The sequence below is a fragment of the Pinus tabuliformis genome, chromosome 3_2 (genome assembly GCF_031772625.1).
Source record: "Pinus tabuliformis cultivar Carrire ecotype Pingquan chromosome 3_2, CPIR1, whole genome shotgun sequence".
Lineage (NCBI taxonomy): Eukaryota > Viridiplantae > Streptophyta > Pinopsida > Pinales > Pinaceae > Pinus > Pinus tabuliformis.
Window position 1 is genome coordinate 1,121,032,104 of NC_142302.1, and position 20,796 is coordinate 1,121,052,899.

A 20,796-nucleotide genomic window follows, 5' to 3' on the forward strand; every position below is an offset into this window, starting at 1 on the left:
AGATTTAAAGCTTGTTAAAAATATCATTTACATTCAAGTATGAAACGGTTGAATAAAGGCATGATTGAACTGGTATAAAGACTGAATATTCACTATTGAATGTAAATGATATCCTTAGACTTGCATTCTGATTTCAGATATGCAATTTTCTACTTTACAATTCCCTAAAACCAGTAAAACAAGTAAAACCAACAATGCAAAGAAGCAATTGTACAGTAGAACCCATCCATCACAAGCTCAATGCCCATTGGCAGCATCATATCAGTGTCTCCCTTGGAAATGTGAAGGGAAGTGACCCTTGATAGGTTAAACTGCAACACACAACCCATTCAAATTCTAAACTGCACAACTATAATCACAACCAACTTTTTGATTGTAATATCCTTGTACTTACTACTTATGAGTGACCACAAGTATAAGCCCACATATGCTTGCGTGCTTCAATTCTGGATCCGGAAATAAAATTTTTCTGTACGACAGCTTATGCTTTTTTCATATAATCTCATAGCAATCACAAGAAAAACACCTTAGCGCTTGCATCTTCATTAGAGAATTTTCGTTTTTATTGCTTCTGCTATTCAGGTGCAATAGTGTTACTGTTTTCTGGGCTGTAGGCCATCCCTTTATCAATGTCAATGAATACAGGGACCCATTTTTGTGTTCTTGTCATTGCTCGATGGCTTTGTTGTCCTTGCTCGACGGCTTTGTTGTCCTTGCTGACCGTGTTCTATTTTCTTTGAGTTGAATGTCTGAATGTGCTGGAATAGGTGTACCTGAATGAGTTGCTGCAGGACACTTCTCTGCTTCAAAATGTGTCAGCCATTTTCAGTAAAACAAGTAAAAGTTAAAACCAACATTTCAAAGAAGCAATTGTACAGTAGAACCCATCCATCAAAAGCTCAGTGTCCATTGGCAGCATCATATCAGGATCTCCCTTGGACATGTGAACGAAAGTGACCCTTGACAGGCTAAAGTGCAGCACACAACCCATTCAAATTCTAAAATGCACAACTATGATCACAACCAACTATTCTTGTGTGCTTTAAGCTCACATATGCTTGTGTGCTTTAATTCTGGATCCGGAAATAAAATTTCTCTGTATGACAGCTTATGCTCTTTTCAAATAATCTCACAGCAATCACAAGAAAAACACCTTAGCGCTTGCATCTTCATTAAAGATTTTTCTTTTGTATTGCTTGGGCTATTCAGGTGCAATAGTGTTACTGTTTTCTGGGCTGCAGGCCATCCCTTTATCAATGTCAATGAATAGAGGGAGCCATTTTTTGTGTTCTTGTCATTGCTCGACGTCTTTGTCGTCCTTGCTCACCGTGTTCTATTTTCTATGAGTTGAATGTCTGAATGTGCTGGAATAGGTGTACCTGAATGGGTTGCTGCAGCATACTTCTCTGCTTCAAAACAAGTAAAACCAACAATGCAAAGAAGCAATTGTACAGGAGAACCCTTCCATCACAAGCTCAGTGCCCATTGGCAGCATCATATCAGGATCTCCCTTGGACTTGTGAAGGAAAGTGACCCTTGACAGGCTAAACTGCAACACACAACCCATTCAAATTCTAAAATGCACAACTATGATCACAACCAACTAGTTGATTGTAATATCCTTGTACTTAACTATGATCTACTTATGAGTGACCGCAGGCATAAGGCCACATATGCTTGTGTGCTTTAATTCTGGATCCGGAAATAAAATTTCTCTGTATGACAGCTTATGCTCTTTTCATATAATCTCACAGCAATCACAAGAAAAACACCTTAGCTCTTGCATCTTCATTAAAGAATTTTCTTTTGTATTGCTTCTGCTATTCAGGTGCAATAGTGTTACTGTTTTCTGGGCTGCAGGCCATCCCTTTATCAATGTCAATGAATAGAGGGAGCCATCTTTTGTGTTCTTGTCATTGCTTGACGGCTTTGTCGTCCTTGCTCAGTGTTATATTTTCTACGAGTTGAATGTCTGAATGTGCTGGAATAGGCGTACCTGAATGGGTTGCTGCAGAACACTATTCTCTGCTAGAAGGTTCCCAAATTTCCTCATTTCTTTTTTCACTATCTCACCAAGACTGGGCAGGCATGATGTTGTGGGTTTTAATTACTATAGCACGAGTCAGTCATTGTCTATTTATTATAATCCTCTTCCTCTTCCAGAGTTGGCTAAGTTACAACTGCTAGCTCTCTGTCTTTGATACTCCTCTTCTGGTGTTGGGTAGGTGGCTTCTGCTGCTTCTCTGTCTTTGATGGCATCACAAATTCTTCCTTAGTCTTCAACATCTCTCTTTCTCTCTGCGATGGCAATGAGAATCCTTTTCCTTCTTTGTGATGTTTCAACTTTTCTCTTAATAAAAATCTTTAAAGTATATGGCTTCCTAAGATTTAAAAAACCGTTCTTCAATAGGTAAAAGTTTTTTTTTTTTCAAGATGATTGCCTTATGAATTCATGTCTCTTTGTGAACCTTAGTGTCACAATCACAATCATATTGAACTCAAGATCTTACTGTTGAAAGTTTATACCTCTCACAGAATGCTAAACTTTTGAGCATATAAGAAAAGCGGAAACGATCTAAGAAACAGACTTATGTAAAATATTTGCCTTTATTACAATGAAGTCAGCTGATACAATGGGATTGATCGTCCTTTATTTCTTTGGCTAGATAGTTGAACCCATATGATTAATTGATCTCTATTTTTTTAATTGGTCACTTGTGTTATTGTTACTGTTACATTAGATTGTCATTAGATTGGGCATACTGTTCGAGCATTGTACTCCAATCGGGCTGTAAGTCCCCGTGTCACTTTGACCTAATTAGGAAGAATGGTCCTGTGGACAAACATTTTCTTCTGTCATTGTATAGTGACCTGATTAGGGCTGTAGTCCCTGTGTCACTTTGACCTGTATAGGAAAATTGGTTCGGCTGAGGATAATCATTCTCTCTGTCATTGTATAGTGATCTGATTAGGGAGGTTATCCCTGTGTCGCTTTGACCGGATTAGAGAGAATGGTCCTAGAGGCTGTAGCCTCCCAGCATCGTGCTCTGATCTCTTTCTAGAGTAAGCTTGCTTATCAAATGATGCATTTGTGCCATACATCGGGGATACTGACTGGGTTATGGCAATGTGGTTGATGCCGTTGATGATATTGTGATGATGCTTATTGTAATCTTGATGATCCTTTCTTATGTAAGTCTTCAACTTGAGAACATCCTGATAGTCATTATGAATACCTCCCCAGTTAAGAGGGAGTGTTGAATTTTGAAACTAGGTTCAGTCTTCATAATGTATGATGTTGTAAAGAATAAAAAATAATTTATTTGAGATGTAAAAGAAAATGAAAAATTAATTTTTTTATGTACTTTTTGGTCAAATTCGAACTGCCAAGTCGGCCCTCCAGAGGACAAGTCGACTCAATCTTAAGAGACATCTTTTCAGACATGGAAACAACTATATATTGACATCTATTGTACGCCATTTGGAAACCAATTCAGTCTCTCTTCTGTGGAAAAGAATTCAGGCCTGTGGCATACAAATCTGAGGCACATTCTTTTGGTTAATGCGAGTTTTCTGTGGCACCTTCTCTCTATAATTATGCAAGCTTTGTGTGGCAGATCCTGAGAAACAGACCTGAGCTTTGAAGCTGGTATTTATGTGATGAAGTACAAAGTTCCTGAAACATATTCTCTGTGCTTGAGCGAAGTTCCTGAGGCACTCTGTTTCAGTGATATATTTCATCCTAATGACAGATTTGTGGACAGTCTAGTAAACAATATTATGGACAGATGGAGGGCTGACATGGCACTTGGGTTACTGGTTGGTTTGACTTGGATTTCTCTTGTTGACTAAAGATTCTATAAGAAAAAGATTGTTGGGTTTTCCCCTTGGGTTTTTCCCTAGCCTCCGGCCTAATTTTTGGTATCTTGTCTTTTTGTGCATTATAGCTGTACAATTGCTTGATGACCTAATGAATGAAATAAGTGCTAAATGAAAGACATAAAAATAGTCACAAGTAATTATCTTGATTAGAAATTCTAGTTTGCACTTGAATTTCAACAGGCCCAAGGGCTTAAGTATAGATTTTGCTAGAATGATTGGAGTCCGTGAAGAAAGGTTGTATAGACTCTTGAAACAACCAGCGTAAGCATTAGTGCATATTGACATCAATCCATGTGAACTTTGGCATATAAGATATGCACACCCCCACTATGAGCTTTTCTTGCTTCAAAACATATGGTTATAGGTGTTCCAGATTTGCAGGTAGAACATGAAGAAGTTTGTAAAGGTTGTGCACTGGGGATGAATGTTAAGAGCCCTTTCCAAGCGGCAAAAGTAGGACCAAGGAAATTTTAGATCTAGTTCATTTTGATGTGTGTGGACCAATGCTAGTGAAATCTCTTGGAGGCTCTTTGTACTATGTAACCTTTATTGATGACTTCTCTTGCAAGACATGGATTTACTTCATGAAGACAAAGGATGAAGTCTTCAACAAGTTTAAAAAATTTAAGGCTGAAGCGGAAAATTCGAAGGGAAAAAAAAATCAAGATCTTGAGATGTGATAATGGAGGAGAATATACATCCAAGGAGTTCATTGCCTTTTGTAAAGAAGTTGGGATTAAGAGGGAGTTGATAGTTCCTTAAGTCCACAGCGAAATGGAGTTGATGAAAGAAAGAACAAAACCATTGAATAATCTGTTAAGACAATGATGCATGATTAAGACTTGCCTATGTTTCTATGGAGTGAAGCATCTATGAAAACCGTCTATATTCAAAACATAAGTCGTCATTGAGTTTTGGAAAACAAGACTCCTAAAGAAGCGTTCATTGAATAGAAACCATAGGTTGGACATTTGAGAATATTTGGTTGTCTAGTTTATATTCACATACCCAAAGATATGAGAAACAAGCTAGAGCCTTTAGGAAAGAAAGGAATGTTAGTTGGATACAATGAGTCATCAAATCCCTATAGAAGCTATCGTGTAGGACAAAAATAAGTTGAAGTCAACAAGGATGTTATTTTTTATGAAAATGTTGCCTATTGGAAATCTAAAGAAGTTCCCATGGATTCTGATGAGGACAAAGAACATGAAGCCCCTAGGGAAGAAGGTTTTGGTCCATCCAATTCTTCAGAACATGCTGTAGATCATCAAGAAGAGCCAAAAGGGCCTAGTGATTCATTGGACCCAGTTGTTGTTCCTGAAATTAGGAAAAGGCCAACCTTGCTTAGATCCACTTTGCGGGAAGCAAAAGGACATGCAACACCCTGTGGCACCTTCAAGGAAAGCAAGAGACCAAAGAGGTATTCTAGATATGCAACGTTGATGACTAATCTCATTGATTCTAAACCTTCCACCTTTGAAGAAGCAAACTAGCCAACAATTTTGGAAGGATGCGATATTGGAAGAATACCAATCGTTTATGAAGAATGATGTATGGGGAATTGTGCCGAGACCTTGAGGGAACTTTTTGGTAACCTCCAATGCAGTGGATGGAAGTATTGACAAATACAAGGCGAGATTTGTGGCTAGAGAGTTCTCCCAGAAAGAGGGAGAATATTATGATGAGACCTTTGCTCCAGTTGCCAGGTACACTACCATTAGATCCATTATTTCTATTCCTTTTTCTATAGTTTGGAATTTACATTAGATGGATGTAAAGACTACTTTCCTCATTGGTGTGATTGAGGAAGAAGTGTACATAGAACAACCTAAAGGTTATGAGTTTCATGTGTTGATATGTGTAATCGTGTTTGGTCTTCATAATGTCTATTATAATCATGATTTTATTTATTTGATGAAAAGAGAAAAAGAAATTTATTATTTCATTCCCGATGCATGGGTTTCATGCTCAAGGTAAATTTATTTGTAGGTCAAGCACCCATTGAGTGCTTTTAGGTTTGTCATAGAACTACGAAGTCAAAAGAGTTATTGTCATACATGTAAGACCCCATTGGGCATCTTGTATTATGTAATTTTTTTTATTTGAGTCATAAAAGACCCTCCAAGACCTTGTCAACGAGCTACAACAAGTCGACCTACATGAAAGATAAAGTCTGCCTCATGGAGGCAATTCGTACCCCCGAAAAGCCTATATATAAGAAATAACTCCACCACATTTGGACACACAACAAGCAAATTTGATCTCTAGAAGAAAGAAGCAGCAAGACTAGAAGAAAAGGACGAAAATGAAGGATAAGAACAAAAGAAGCAAGATCGGAGTTCTGGACCTCTCTCCCTTGTGTTAGGGTTTGTAAAGTTGTTAGAAGTTTGATAGGCAAGGAAATTGTTGGAAGTTGTTGGGCAAGTCAAAGTTGTTGGAAGTTGTTGGGCAAGTCGAAATTGCTGGAAGTTGTTGGGCAAGTCAAAGTTGCTGGAAAAGTTGATCGGGTCGAAGTTGTTGGGGTCAAAGCTGTTGATGGAAAGGTCAAAGTTTGTTGCTGTAAGCTGTGTAAGGAAAGCTCGTCAAGAAGGAAGGTTGACTTGGTCTTGGAGGGGACTTTGTCAAGAGTCCTAGGTCTTGGAATTCATCATTTGGAGATTCGATAAGAATAGAAGAATTCTTGTGCGTTTTCTTCTCAAAAGGAGAGGTTTTGGACTTGGCTAGAAACCAACATTTTGTGTCCTCATCTCATTGATCTTCATTGTTTGGTAGTTGTTTGATGATAGAGAACACTATAATAATCAAGTGAAAGAAGAAGTTAATCAAGTTAAGTAAAAATACATCACAAATAGTTATCAAAGAAAGAGAAATCACCTAATCTCGTTGCCCCTAGATTTCTCAACATGGTATTAGAGCTAAATTGACAACAAGGAAAGGCAGTTTGAAGATCACATCATTGAAGAAGGATACATAAGGACCGAGCACAAGGAAATCATTAAGGAGGACTAAGAAGCACAAAGGAGAAGTACTCATCTCAAAGATCACATCGTCACAAGGAGAAGAAGACCTCAAGGACCCTACCTCCACTCAAAGAAAGAAGGACTGCACTTTTGAAGCATTTGAAGTCTCCATACTCTACATTTCTACATCCAAAGAAAGCAAGAGGAAGCATTGCCATCATCATCAAAGAAGTCAAGGTGATCTCCCTCTCATTGAAGAATGGGTCACATTTCAAGCATACTTGAAGGAAAACATCTTCATCAATAAGGCATCTTTTATTATCAACATCATCAAGAAGGCATCTAGTTGAAGATATCATCATCAAGGAGCATCTTCTCTTGACAAGTAAGTATCTTTATAATTATATCTGAATCTACTATCAAAATGACGTCATTCTGCAAGGAAAGCAATAAACTGGTTGGGTCATCAAATTTCCTTGCATGGATGAAGAGGATAGATTTGATCCTCATAGAGAATGAAGTTATTGAATATGTATAGGGCTCCATCACTAAACCTTCTCAAGAACAAGCTCAAGCATTATCGAAGTATATGAAAGGGGAAATAAGGGCTCAAAGAATCTTCATAGAATCAATAAAGGATTCACTCATCCCTTATGTAACATAGTTGGAGAAATCAAAGGATATCTATGGAAAGTTGGTAGAATTGTTTTCTATAAGCACTACAGGAGAAGTTATATTATTGAGAACCAATTTATGCAAGATGAAGGTATCAAAGGAAGAAGGGATATCCTCATACCTTATGAGGGTGTCACAAATAAGAGATCAACTACAAGAACTAGGAGAAATAATGTTTGATAAAGAGATAACGACTGTTGTGCTCAATGCACTACCTGATTTAATGGGGCAACTTTGTACCAAGTATATATGGAAAGAAGCAAGCCACTCTATTCAGTGAACTTTGGTCATTATGTAAGATTGAAGAAACTAGATTGAAGGCAAAGAGCGATGTTGGATCAAATGAACAAGTTCAAACATATGCTGCCATGACCAGGAGAAAAGGAAAGTTTGGAAAGTTTGGTCCTCATAAAAATAAGAAAATCGGTATGTCAAAGATATAATGCTATGAGTGTAATGAATATGGGCACTATAAAAGGAATTGTCGCAAACTCAAAAAGGACAACAAGAAGAGAAAGGAAAAAATGAAGCCCGTGTTACCGATGAAGTGGAAGAAATAGAAAAGAAGAAATCATGGAGGAAGTGAAAGATCTCTACTATGAATGAGATAATCTTCTTCACTTAGTTCTTTTCAGTTATAGAAGATGATAGAAAGCATCACAAGTATGATAGGGTGTATTATAGCAAGAAAGGGATGACATCATCATAGAAGCATGCAAGGATAGCTGAAGTAGAAAGTCTACATGGTTTAGCAGTCATCCTAATAGAAAGGAAGTAGCTCATGTCATCTCCATTGAAAGCATATAAGGACAACCGAACTAGAAGTACATATGGCTGGAAGAAAGTCATCTAGCAAGATGGAGGATAAAGAAAGGTCATCATCATCATTATTAGAAAGGAGCATTTGTAGAATGAGGATCATCGAGATCCTCCACTTGAATCTTTATGAGAAGGTTCACCTCTACTTGGAAGAAGCAAGTGTCTCGCTTATTGTCTACATTTCACCTTTTGCGGGATCCATTGTTTAGAAGAATGATGATATGGTGACATAGGAGTGCAGCATATCAAGTTGGTTGAAGAAATTTCATCTTCAAGCAAGAAAAGGAAGCTGCTAGAAGGAAGTCTAAATGACCAAAAGGAGGAAGAGGTATGTATATACTTAATAAATAAAGTCATGTCATCATATAGTTCCAGATAACATGATTGAATGCTTTATCTCATGAGCATGATCGAAGAAGAAGGATCTCTTCCATTAGAATGATGCATTAAGGCATATACACAAGGTACCTTGAACTCTTCATATCGATAAGATGAAATGAGCATAATATGACCTCATATGGAATATGAGGTGGTTGACAATCATGGTTCCTATGATGAAGATCCTAAGGTGAGCAATATGTGAAGAAAGGAAGGAGAGTTCATGAAAGATGCAACTATAGATGAGATAATTGATCAACATCCCAGAACAAAAAGAATTACCTATGACACCTGCATAGTAGAAGAAGGTATGAAGACCTTGATAGATATGTTGGAAAAAGAAAACCTTGGTAACATGTGTCTTGGAGATAGATTCATACGTGTGTAGGATGTTGATGTGGCAAGAAGCTGATGTCATGATGAAATGCCATCATAAAAAGGTAAGTTTGACTTGATGTTCATTTTGATTTTTTGAAAACATTTGGTTGGGTTGTTACATGGCTATCGAAAGAAGGTTGTAGAAGTCACCTACAACTAATACTCGTGATTGGATGGAAGATCCTGAAATAAGCATGACTTGGAAGAGGTAACTGTGTAAATAAAAGCTAGATGTGGACTAGAAGATCACTTTCCAATGAAGAGAAGGATGAAATGACTATTGGTTCAACACTATGGTTCATTGAAGGGAAAGTGATAAAAAAGATTGCCGTTTCCCTATGATAAAGTGATTCTGAAGAAGGCTCCATGATGAAGAAGATGAAGTTCATGACATGATGATGAAAGGAGGAGCCCTACAAGCAGATGATAGTACCATGATCTCCATCGAATAGAAGATAATTGTTGTTGGTAAGAAGTCCCCAGATAAGAGGGAGCTTGAGTATATTCCTTTTATAGGAATGATTAGATCCTCCTTGGTTGAGAGGGAGTGACGTATATGGCTCTCTACTTCATGTGTCATGCACTAGACCAAGACTAACAACCGTAAGTCTTAGTGAAGACCATGTGGAAGAGATTGACATCATTCTTGCCTTCATGTTATGAAGAAAGAATGGAGTATTGGGTAAGCATTTGGTTTCCGATACTCTTTGAGGATGTGGTAGGGCATCCAATAGGTAAGAGTAGTCGAAGAGGAAATTCCCTGAGGATGTGTTATTCTAAGACATGAATTGTTCTAGAAGGACATACCTTGTGAACATCTGGATGGGGTATGTGCTTTGAGAGATAATGATTATGGTGTCTATCAGTCATTTTCTCACCAGCATTGTGCTCGAATATTATGGAGAGATAGAGCTGTTAGTCAAGGCCTTGCTATGTGATAATTCTAGTTGGTATGATGAGATGCAATGAGATAAGTTGAAATAATAGCTTATGCGATGGCTTACCAATCTGACTCTTCTTATGAGAATTCATCAGTATGAGAATGTCCAAGTACCATGTATGGATTATGAATACCTCCCTAGTTAAGAGGGAGTGTTCAAATGTGTAACTAGGTTCGGTCTTCATAATGGCTATTATAATCATGATTTTATGTATTTGATGAAAAGAGAAAAATAAATTTATTATTTCCTTCTTGATGCACGAGTTTCATGCTCAAGTTAAATATATTTGTAGGTCAAGCACCCATTGAGTGCTTCTAGGTTTGTCATAGAATTATGAAGTCAAAAGAGTCATTGTCATACCTATAAGACCCCTTTGGGCATCTTGTATTATGTAAAAGAAATTTATTTGAGTCATAAAGGACCCTCCAAGACCTTGTCAACAAGTTGCAACAAATCAACCTACATGAAAGATCAAGTCAGCTTCATGGAGTCAATTCGTACCCTTGGAAAGCCTATATATAAGAAAGAACTCGACCTCATTTGGACACACAACAAGCAAGTTCGATCTCCAGAAGAAAGAAGTAGCAAGACCAAAAGAAAAGGACAAAGATGAAGGATAAGAAGAAAATAAGCAAGATCGAAGTTCTAGACCTCTCTCTCACTCTTGTGTTAGGGTTTCTAAAGTTGTTGGGCAAGTCGAAGTTGCTGTAAGTTTGTTGGGCAAGTCGAAGTTTTTGTAAGTTACTGGAAGTTTTTGGGTAAGTCGAAGTTGCTGGAAGTTGTTGAGCAAGTCAAAATTGTTGGGCAAGTCAAAGTTGCTGGAAAAGTTGTTAGGGTCTAAGCTGCTGGGGTCGAAGCTGTTGCTGGAAAGGTCAAAGTTTGTTGTTGTAAGTTGTGTAAGGAAAGCTCATCAAGAAGGAAGGTTGACTTGGCCTTGGAGGGGTATTTGTCAAGCGTCTTAGGTCATTTGAAGGTTCTATAAGAAGAGAAGAATTGTTGTGGGTTTTCCTCTCAAAAGGAGAGGTTTCGGCCTTGGCTAGCAACCTACATTTTGTGTCCTCTTGTCTCATTGATCTTCATTGTTTGGTAGCTATTTGTTGATAAAGAACACTAATAATAATCAAGTGAAAGAATACGTTAATCAAGTTAAGCAAAAATACATCATAAGCAGTTATCAAAGAAAGAGAAATCACCTAATCTAACTGCCCCTAGATTTCTCAACATTATGGAAGAGAATCTTATGTCTACAAATTGAAGAAAGCGTTGTATGGACTTAGGCAAGCACCTAGAGCTTGGTACTCTTGGTACCCAGAAGTGATGTCGATTCAAACTTATATATCAAGGTTGAGAAGAATGAACATGTGATTCTATTATTGTATGTTGATGACTTATTTTTGATAGGAGTGGAGCATCTCATTATTCGGTGTAAGAGGAGGTTGTCCTCTGAATTCGATATGAATAATCTTGGTTTGATGCACTATTATTTGAGGCTAGAAGTATGGCACAAGCTTGGCAAAATCTTCCTTGGTCAAGGAAAATATATTGGCAAGATCCTGCAGAAGATTGGGATGATGGACTGTAAATCGATGGCAACTCCCATGGTGACATATTTGAGAATGTAGACTCTAAGTCAGATTTGGTAGATCCATCCATGTACAGATAACTGATTGGTTCACTAATATATTTGGTTAATACCAAGCTGGATATTTGCTTTGCAATAGATACTCTAACCCAGTTCCTAGTGCAACCAAGACGTGATCATTGGATTGTAGCAAGGCATGTATTAAGATATTTGCGTGGTACAATTGGTTATGGTTTGAGATATGTCTCAAAAAATGGTGTACAATTGCAGGGTTATACATATGCAGATTGGGCAGGGAGTGTTTAAGACAGAAAGAGTACGTCCAGAGGTTGCTTCAGTTTGGGCTCTGTTATGCTTTTGTGGATGAGTATGAAACATACATTTATCACACTCAACACTACTAAGACAGAGTATATTGCAACCAAATTAGCAAGTTTTGAAGTAGTATGGTTTCAAAATTTACTCGCAAGACTATTTAATTAGGTGCTAGAACTGACCATGCTATATTGTGACAATCAAAATTGTGTGATGCTGACAAAGAATCTAGTTTTCCATGACAAGTTGAAGCACATCAAGATCAAATACCACTTCATCTGTGACATGGTGTAGAAGGGAGCAGTGAAGCTTTGGTATGTTTCTATTGATGAGCAAATCGCTAATATTCTTACAAAGCCTATGTGTAAAGCAAAGTTTGTATACTTCAGAGACAAGCTTGGACTTGTTTGCTTTGCAGAAAATACTTTAAGCTAGTTCTAGGTGGAACCAAGACATGATCATTGGATTGTAGCAAGGCATGTATTGAGATATTTACATGGTACAAATGGTTATGGTTTGAATGTCTCAAATGATGATATACAACTATAGGGTTATACAAATGCAGATTGGGCAGGGAGTGTTGAAGACGGAGAGAGTACATCCAGAGGTTGCTTCAGTTTGGGCTCCCCTATGATTTCATGGATGAATAAGAAACATACATTTATTGCACTCAACACTGCTGAGACAAATTATATTGAAGCCAATTTAACAAGTTTTGAAGTAGTATGGTTTCAAGTTTTACTCGCAAGACTATTTGATTAGGTGCTAGAACTGACCAAGATATATTGTGACAATCAAAGTTGTGTGAAGCTGACAAAGAATCTAGTTTTCCATGTCAGGTTGAAGCACATCAAGATCAAGTACCACTTCATCTGTGATATGGTGTAGAAGGGATCGGTGAAGCTTTGGTATGTTTCTATTGATGAACAAATAACAAATATTCTTACAAAGCCTCTGTCTAGAGCGAAATTTGTATACTTCAGGGACAAGCTTGGACTTGTTGAGAATGCCTCTCTTAGTGAGAGGGAGTGTTGATGAGATAGCATCATGGACTGACATTCTCCTTGTGTCAATTATATTGACCCGAATTAGGGAGAATGGATTGGTAGAGGACAATCATTCTTCCTGTGTCTAGTATGTTGACCCGAATGAGGAAGAATGGTCCTAGAGCATCAAGTTCATTTAGCATCATGCCTCAAATTACTCAGTTAGAGTGTGGCCTTTGGAGATTCACCATGTGTCAAAGATATTGACTTGAATGATGGTGAACTGAGAGTAGCCTGGATACCAAGTGTATGGTACTGACCCGTATTATGTTGACAAGTTGATGCTAAATTATGTACCATGTGTTTGAAGTATCGACTAAGACTATTGTGAGGATATACCATAGGTCGGTATTGACCTGAATTATGGTAACTTGTTGATGTTGTTGACTTACCATGTGTCAAAGTTGTTTTACCAGATTATGGTAATTGATTGATGCTACTGGTTTACCATGTGTCACATTTTTGTTGACTTGATTATGGTGATGATTTGTTATAACCTTTTCTTAGAGAATTTTGTCAACAAAAGAACAACTGCCTAGTCATTATGAATACTTCCCTATCTAAGCGACAGTGTTGAATTTTTGTAGCTATGGTCGGTCTTCATAATTTATATTTTAGCCCTTGGAATATATAATGTCATTGTAAGACATGTTTTTCATGTAATTTTCATTGATTAGCCCTTGAAATTTGTTAAGTCGGCCCTCCTTCAAGTCAAGTTTGCTACAGTCTAAGTCATTGCATTCGTGTTCGTGTTCGAGTTTGGTAACCTTGAAATTCGAATAAAGTTCAGCGCTTAAAATTTTGTTGATAAAATTCAGCATAAATTTCGACATATAAAATTTGAAATATTATATGCAATTTAAGTTTAAGCAGGCTGAAAAACACATTTAGCCATAGTTCTTCTCAAATAAATCATGTAGATTAACCCCATAAAAAGAAAAAATTCACCATTAACTTTCACTAAATCCATACAAACAATTACAATTTATTTCGCCGACAATACATCACAATGGAATTATATGCTGATTAACAAAACTATAAATTGACAAAAAAATAATTGTTGTTTTAGTTGGTGAATTCTATTAACTGAACTAGACAAAAATTCATTATTCATTTCGATGATTCAACCCTCTCAATGTGTTGGTTGACAAAAACATCAATGAAGAAGATTGATTATTGTTCCCATTAGAAAAGTTTGTTAATTGGATCAAAAACCTTTCTCGTTTTTTCAATGATTCAAAATGCCCCAGTGGCCCAGCGACCTAGTTATCCAACATCTCGGTGGCTAGTTATCCAACTGCCAAAGGCCTGATTATTTCAACGGTTGGTGGTGGGGTGAGCGAGTGTGACTGTGAGTGAGGTAGATTTTTGTGTGTCGCCAAGTTTTAGCCTCAAGTTCATTAGGGTTACCAAACTTACCATTTTTTTTAAATTATAAATGATGGAAAAATGTCGAACTGCAAAACCCTGAAATGAACTTCTTTTGGCAAATTTCAAGGAATTTGTTTGTGTTCATGTTCAACATAAAGTTCGTGTTCGTGTTTGGCATAAAGTTTGGCTAACATAAATGAATTTGTTTGAATTGTTTTTGAGGTTTGACAAATTTCGAATTCAAAGGATTAAATTCGCTGAACCCGGTGACTTAGGCTGCAGTGAAGAGACACATCCATTCAGACATGAAAAAACCATATATAGAGCATTCAACCTCCTCCATAAGACACCTTTCTACTTCACACAAGACAAGTAATATTTTAGGCATATTAGCGAAGAAGAAGGACGAAGGAGGACACATTCATCTCTCTCTCTCTCTCTTGACTTCAAACGTGTGACTTTCTGGGTAGTTTCTAGGACACAAGTCAAACTTTTGGGCAACATTTTCTGGGTAGTAGGGCCGAAATTCTGGGCATATTGTTTTGGGTAACAGGGCCAAAATTGAGTTGGACTCATGTCTGATGCATTTACTCCAACTACTTGACCAGGCAATATACACGTTGGGAAAGAGCTAGGGGAATCTGAACCACTGCAAATTTCATTATGGTCAAGACTATCCACTACACCCGCAACTTCATCCACATTAAGATCAACTTCATCTGGATTCTCATCTTGATTTGTATTCTTTTCATATTCATCCTTTTGATCAAAATCTTCTTCTCCTGCTTCACCTTGTTTCATTTCTTCACTATCACTATTATCTTCCTTACTATCGATTTCCTTCCGACATGATTTAACTTCTGCAAATGATTTTTTTAAACGCTGAAATGCTTCTTTAATTTTACTAAACTGCTCCATGAATTCAGGACGTGAATGTAATGGCATATTGTGTGGAGAACAATGTTCAAAGACTCGCATGATTATGTTGTGCGCCATGGCTTTGACACCACTGAAGCAACAAAACCTATAGCTTGTTGACTTAAACATAAAATACAAAAGAGGTGTATATATATACAAGTGATATAAAATGTTACAATGAGGATATGCATATATACCTAAGAAGGTGTCTTTTCGTGATTGGGCACGTCTTTTAGACATGCTTTTTCACTTAAGTAATCACTACTTAACATCATCATTACTTGATTATTTATTATTTACATTTTTTTAATTATTTTTATTTTTTGAATTGACCGGAGAATCCACAGTATAAACATTTTTGAACCAACGTTTCGAATCCCAAGTGGGATCCATCATCAGGGTTGAAGAATGATGATAAAAGAAGAGCAAACAGGAAGAATAAATACTAACGAGGAAGAAATTTTAAGGGAAGAACATACTGTCGGCTAGAATCCTAAATTTATATAATTTTTATTTTTATTATTTTTATTTCGAATTAATATTATTAATAATTATTATTTAAAATAAATTAATATAATAATAACTTATACATTAATTAATATAATATTAATATGATAATAATCAATTATTATATAATAAATAATCAATTATTATTAAATAATAATAATTAAATATTATAATAATAATTATTGATTAAATTAATATGTTTAAATCATATTATAAAAGATTAATATTTACAGCTAACTAATATAATAAATAACTAAATAATAAATTTAATTCATACTCACTAATTAATATATTAATTTAAATCATATTAGAAAATATAAATAATTAATAATTAAAATAGATAAATATAATAATTCATATATTAATTAATAAAATAACTAATATATAAATTAATATAAAATTAAAATAATAATAATCAACTATTTAATAATAATCAACTATTTAAATTCTAAATAAATTAAATTAATAAATATTTGATCTTATTAATTATTAACTATTAAAAATAATTACTTATTTATATTAATATAATAATTCATATATTAATAAAATAACTAATATATAATTTAATATTAATAATAATCAATTAATTTATAATAAATAATTAATTTTTATGGAATAATAATAATTAAATAATATGATAATAATCGATTAATTAATATAATAATTAATATATTAATTAAATATAATAACTATATAAAATAAATTAATATATTCATATTGGAAGTTATAAATGATTAATATATATAGTAAATTAATATAATAATTAATTATCTGAATAATATATTTAAATTATATTAACTTATTACTAAATTAAAATAACATTAAATTATATTATATTATATTTATACTTAAATTATATTAACTAATTAATAACTATAAATCAAATAAGTAAATATATAAATAATTAATATTTATAGGAAGCTAGAATAATAATACAAATGATAATTAATATAATAACTAATATATGGATAAATAAATAAATAAATAATTAAATAAGTAAATAAATATAATATTAATATAATAATAATAATCAATTATTATATAATAATTGATTAATTATTATTATATAATAATAAAAATTAAATATTATAATAATAATTAATTATAAAATAATATACTATTAATATATTAATTAATATAATAATTCTTATAATAATTATTATATAAAATAAATTAATATATTTATATATATATATATATATTTTATATATATTTATTTTTATATATTTATTAAATTATATTAGTAAACATAAATAGTTAATATCTAGTTAACTAATGTAATAATGAATGTATTAATTGATAGCTATATATAGAAAGAAATTAAATTATTATGGAATAACAGAGGACAACATACCTGAGGACGCATTACTTGGGGATGGGTTGGCGACTTTTAACTTCTTTGATCAAGGGCAGCCAGCTTCCGCTAATTTCCAAACCATTGTCTCTGTTCAGATTCTGAGGATACTTCATAATTTCAAGAGCTTCTCTGATCTTTCGTCTTTGATGGTGTTCCTTCATATTTTTATTTTTATTTTTATTTTTTATTTTTATTTTTTATGAACATAAATTATGTAAAAATAGATAATAAATAATAGTTATAATCATATAAATATAATAATAAATAATAAGTAAATTAACTAATGGTTAGTTAGTTAATAATGAAAAGGCATGTCTTAGAGACATGCCTATTCGTGAAAGAGTACTTACTTGGCTATATATACAAGACCCTCATTCTCAATTGTAATCATCCTACATCAATTTTTTAATACAATATATAATTTACACTTACTATCCTACGATGGATGTATTTGTATACGAAGTATTTTAATATTTCCACTGCGTATACAACTAGTGGTTGTTACATTGGTATCAGAGATGTTTGATCCTTTGGTCGCTCAACCGCTACACAACGCTGTGTTCTCCGATCCAAGTCTTTGACCGTACAAAAGGAAAAAAAAACGCAAGTAGAAATATATAAAAAGAATACAAAGGAGTTTTGAAGTATTAAGGATAATAGGAAATTGGATTAGAAGAGTTTTGAAGAATTATAGAAAAAAGATATATCAAAAATACACTTTTAAAGGAGGCTTGAAGCAATGTTGTGAAAATCGCAATCGGGATTAAATCGGCGTGGGGAACGAATCGGAAAAAAATCGGGAAAAAATCGTTTGGTACAAAAATATTCATTTTTTTTCAAATTTTTCAATATCTAAACCATCTACAACATAAAATAAATACATTGACACATAAATATGATAAAAAAACTAATATATAAGATGTTTAATATCATTTCTAGCGCTAAAATCACACATAACATTGAATCATGTCCTGAATAGTAAGTCCTGACTCCTGAGTCCCAACTCAGCCTCAAAATATCAACAAAAAATATGATAATGTATCTCATCATGTCATAATGTCATATACAATAAAATGAATGTCTAATCCTATTGATTTCCTCTGCCCCTCTTGCGAGAAAATGCCACAGCTTTCCCTTTCCCTCTAGGTGTAGATGTTGGTGCTCGTGCCGGTGGAAATGGCAGTGGAGTCTGATGTGCTCTAGAAGCTGAAGAAATAGAAGTAGGAGCTATAGGAGGTAGACCACGTCCTCTACTGGTGGCAGTGGTAGCCCGGGCAGGCGGTGTCACCTCCTCCTCTTGTTCCTCCTCCTCCTCCTCCACCTGCTCCTCCTCCTGCTCCTGCTCCTCCTCCCCCTCCACTACATCCTGCACTAACCAATCATCAGCAGAATCCATGAGAGGCCTCTCGGCCTCAACCCTCCATGCAGCAGTGGTGTCAATCCCATCCAATGAGATGGCATCCACATCAGGTGTCCTCTCAAGTTGCCTCACCCACAATCGAAGATTGTAGTAGACGTAGACCATGTCATTAAGTCGCTGGGACTCCAACCTGTACAAAGATCATGAAATAATAATTAATAATTATAAAAAAAATATTGTTTAATGAATTCAAAAATTTATTTGGAAATTTGCAATATTTTAAATGTTTAAGTGTTAACCTGTTGCGCTTCTTGTTGTGTATTTTTTCAAATACACTCCAGTTGCGCTCACATCCTGAGGAGCTGCATGTTTGGCTGAGGATGCGAATGGCAAGCTTTTGCAAAAGGGGTACCCTGCCACCATACATTTTCCACCATGCATCTACAACAAAATTACAAATAAAATTTTAAATAAACATAAGGAAAAAATGGAATTTGAAGAGACAATGAAATTTGAAACAAAGTTACAAACTAAAAAATACCTGGCATTTTAATCGTCCTATCAATGATAGCCATTTCAAAGCTAAATGTGCCACCTGCCATCTTATATGTCTCAATTTGTTTAGAGATATCTATACGTTGTTCTGGAGATCGCACCATCTTTTGGACACAGGATAAGAATCCATCCATGATCTCAGCATCAAAATCAAACCCACATGCATAAGAAAATGCAGGGTTCAGGAAAAGCCCAACAACATGAATGGGACGATGGAGTGTGTTGTTCTATCGCTCATCAATCACTCTCCATAGGAGTTGTTTCTGAAACCCATCATCTCCCTTATCGTCATAGTAGACCCGAATGGCTTCTTTGGCCCTATCCATGGCTTCATACAAATAGCCCATTGTGGGCTTCTCACCATCAACCAACTGAAGAACCTTTACCAAAGGTTCAGTAACGACGCACACCCCCTGCACTCCCGCCCACAAGTCTTCTTGGTATGAAACTAGTCTGCATACGGCTTCTCCTTCTGGTTTGCGGCTCATTGACAAAGCACGCCACTCCTCTGAAAGAAACATTCTCTTCACATCCCACATAGAATTCAAGAGGGATTGAAGAGATATGAAACTCGTGGCAAACCGTGTAATGGCTGGGCGCACCAACTCTTTGTTGTTGGTGAATCTTCTCATCAAGCTAAGCACAGATGTATGATTATATATAAATTTTATAATGCTTTTTGGTGAGTCAACAATATCTTTGACAAAGGGAATTTTCCCTATGTCCTCTAACATCAAATCAATACAATGGGTAGCACAAGGTGTCGAAAATAAAGTAGGATTCCTGTCCATAAGCATCTTATCAGCAACAACATAATTTGCAGCATTGTCCGTTATGACTTGGACAACATGTTGTTCACCCACCTCCAAAATAAACACATCCAGCAAATCACATAAAGTTCTTGCATCTTTGATTTGTGCAGATGCATCAACAGATTTGATAAACATAGTCCCCTTGGGATAACTAACCAAGAAGTTTATAAGGGTTCCCCCCTTTTGGTCAGTCCAACCATCTGACATAACAGTGCATCCTGTTTGTGCCCATGATGCCCTAAAATCCTCCAATCTTTGGGTGCAGTGATGCTTTTCATTTTGAAGAATCCGGCCTCTGAAATCATGATAAGAAGGGATTTTGTACCCTGGGCCAACACTGGCAATAACATCAATAGTAGGTTGGAAAAATGGATTATTCCTTACAATGCTGAAAGGAATATCACTCCAGAGGAGAAATTTTGCCATCAACCTGTCAGCTTGTTCTTTATCAGTTCTTTTTAGCATTGAACCAATAGATGGCTGTGAACCAGGTGTGGTTCGAGGAACAAAAGATGATGATGCAGCTACCGGATTAACTGATGCTGCAGTAGAACGAGTGCCACTTGGCCCCCTTCCTTCAGCTGACCTTTTTAGTTGCCTTTTGAGTTCTTCTTTGGCCTCTCTAGTATGCTCTAATTCTTCCAATGCTCTCATGGCTCTTTGGATAAGTTCAGCATTTGTATTTGTACAGGGCCCCACATCATGTCTAGGGATTTGTGCAAGGTGAAACTTCAACCTGTACACCCCCCCGTACATCTCCTTTCCACACAACTTGCAACTCAAGTTTTGTCTATCATTCGGAGCACGAGGTACAACATATTCCCAAAAAGGATCCAATTTCCTTGGCATGTTTGTTTTTGAACTTTGAAGTTGCAAACTTGAAGTCTTGAATGGTGTTTTGGTGCAGTTGTGAACCTATGGGAAAATAACTTAATAAGGA

The 20,796-nt window shown here is 35.5% G+C and overlaps 2 protein-coding genes across 2 annotated transcripts in view; one reads left to right on the forward strand and one right to left on the reverse strand.

The window, feature by feature from the left end:
- The window catches only part of LOC149184611 (mitotic checkpoint protein BUB3.1-like), a 78,497-nt gene that overhangs the window by 47,228 nt on the left and 10,473 nt on the right, over positions 1 to 20,796 (forward strand). The window lies entirely within an intron of this gene.
- LOC149184612 (uncharacterized) lies at positions 165 to 19,091 on the reverse strand. The gene is made up of 4 exons (XM_089417990.1): positions 19,085 to 19,091; positions 18,789 to 18,930; positions 18,418 to 18,679; positions 165 to 311 (listed from the first exon to the last, which is right to left on the reverse strand). The coding sequence occupies exons 1-4, from the start codon at positions 19,089 to 19,091 to the stop codon at positions 165 to 167; spliced, it is 558 nt and encodes a 185-aa protein (XP_089274116.1).

What these genes read in the sequence shown, in the direction of transcription:
- LOC149184612 (XM_089417990.1), bottom strand. An exon ending in CACAACAAGAAGCGCAACAG is followed by an intron (nt 18,680 to 18,788) that starts GTTAACACTTAA and finishes ATCTTTGTACAG; the next exon opens with GTTGGAGTCCCAGCGACTTA. An exon ending in AGGAGGAACAAGAGGAGGAG is followed by an intron (nt 312 to 18,417) that starts GTGACACCGCCT and finishes TGTGTGTTGCAG; the next exon opens with TTTAACCTATCAAGGGTCAC.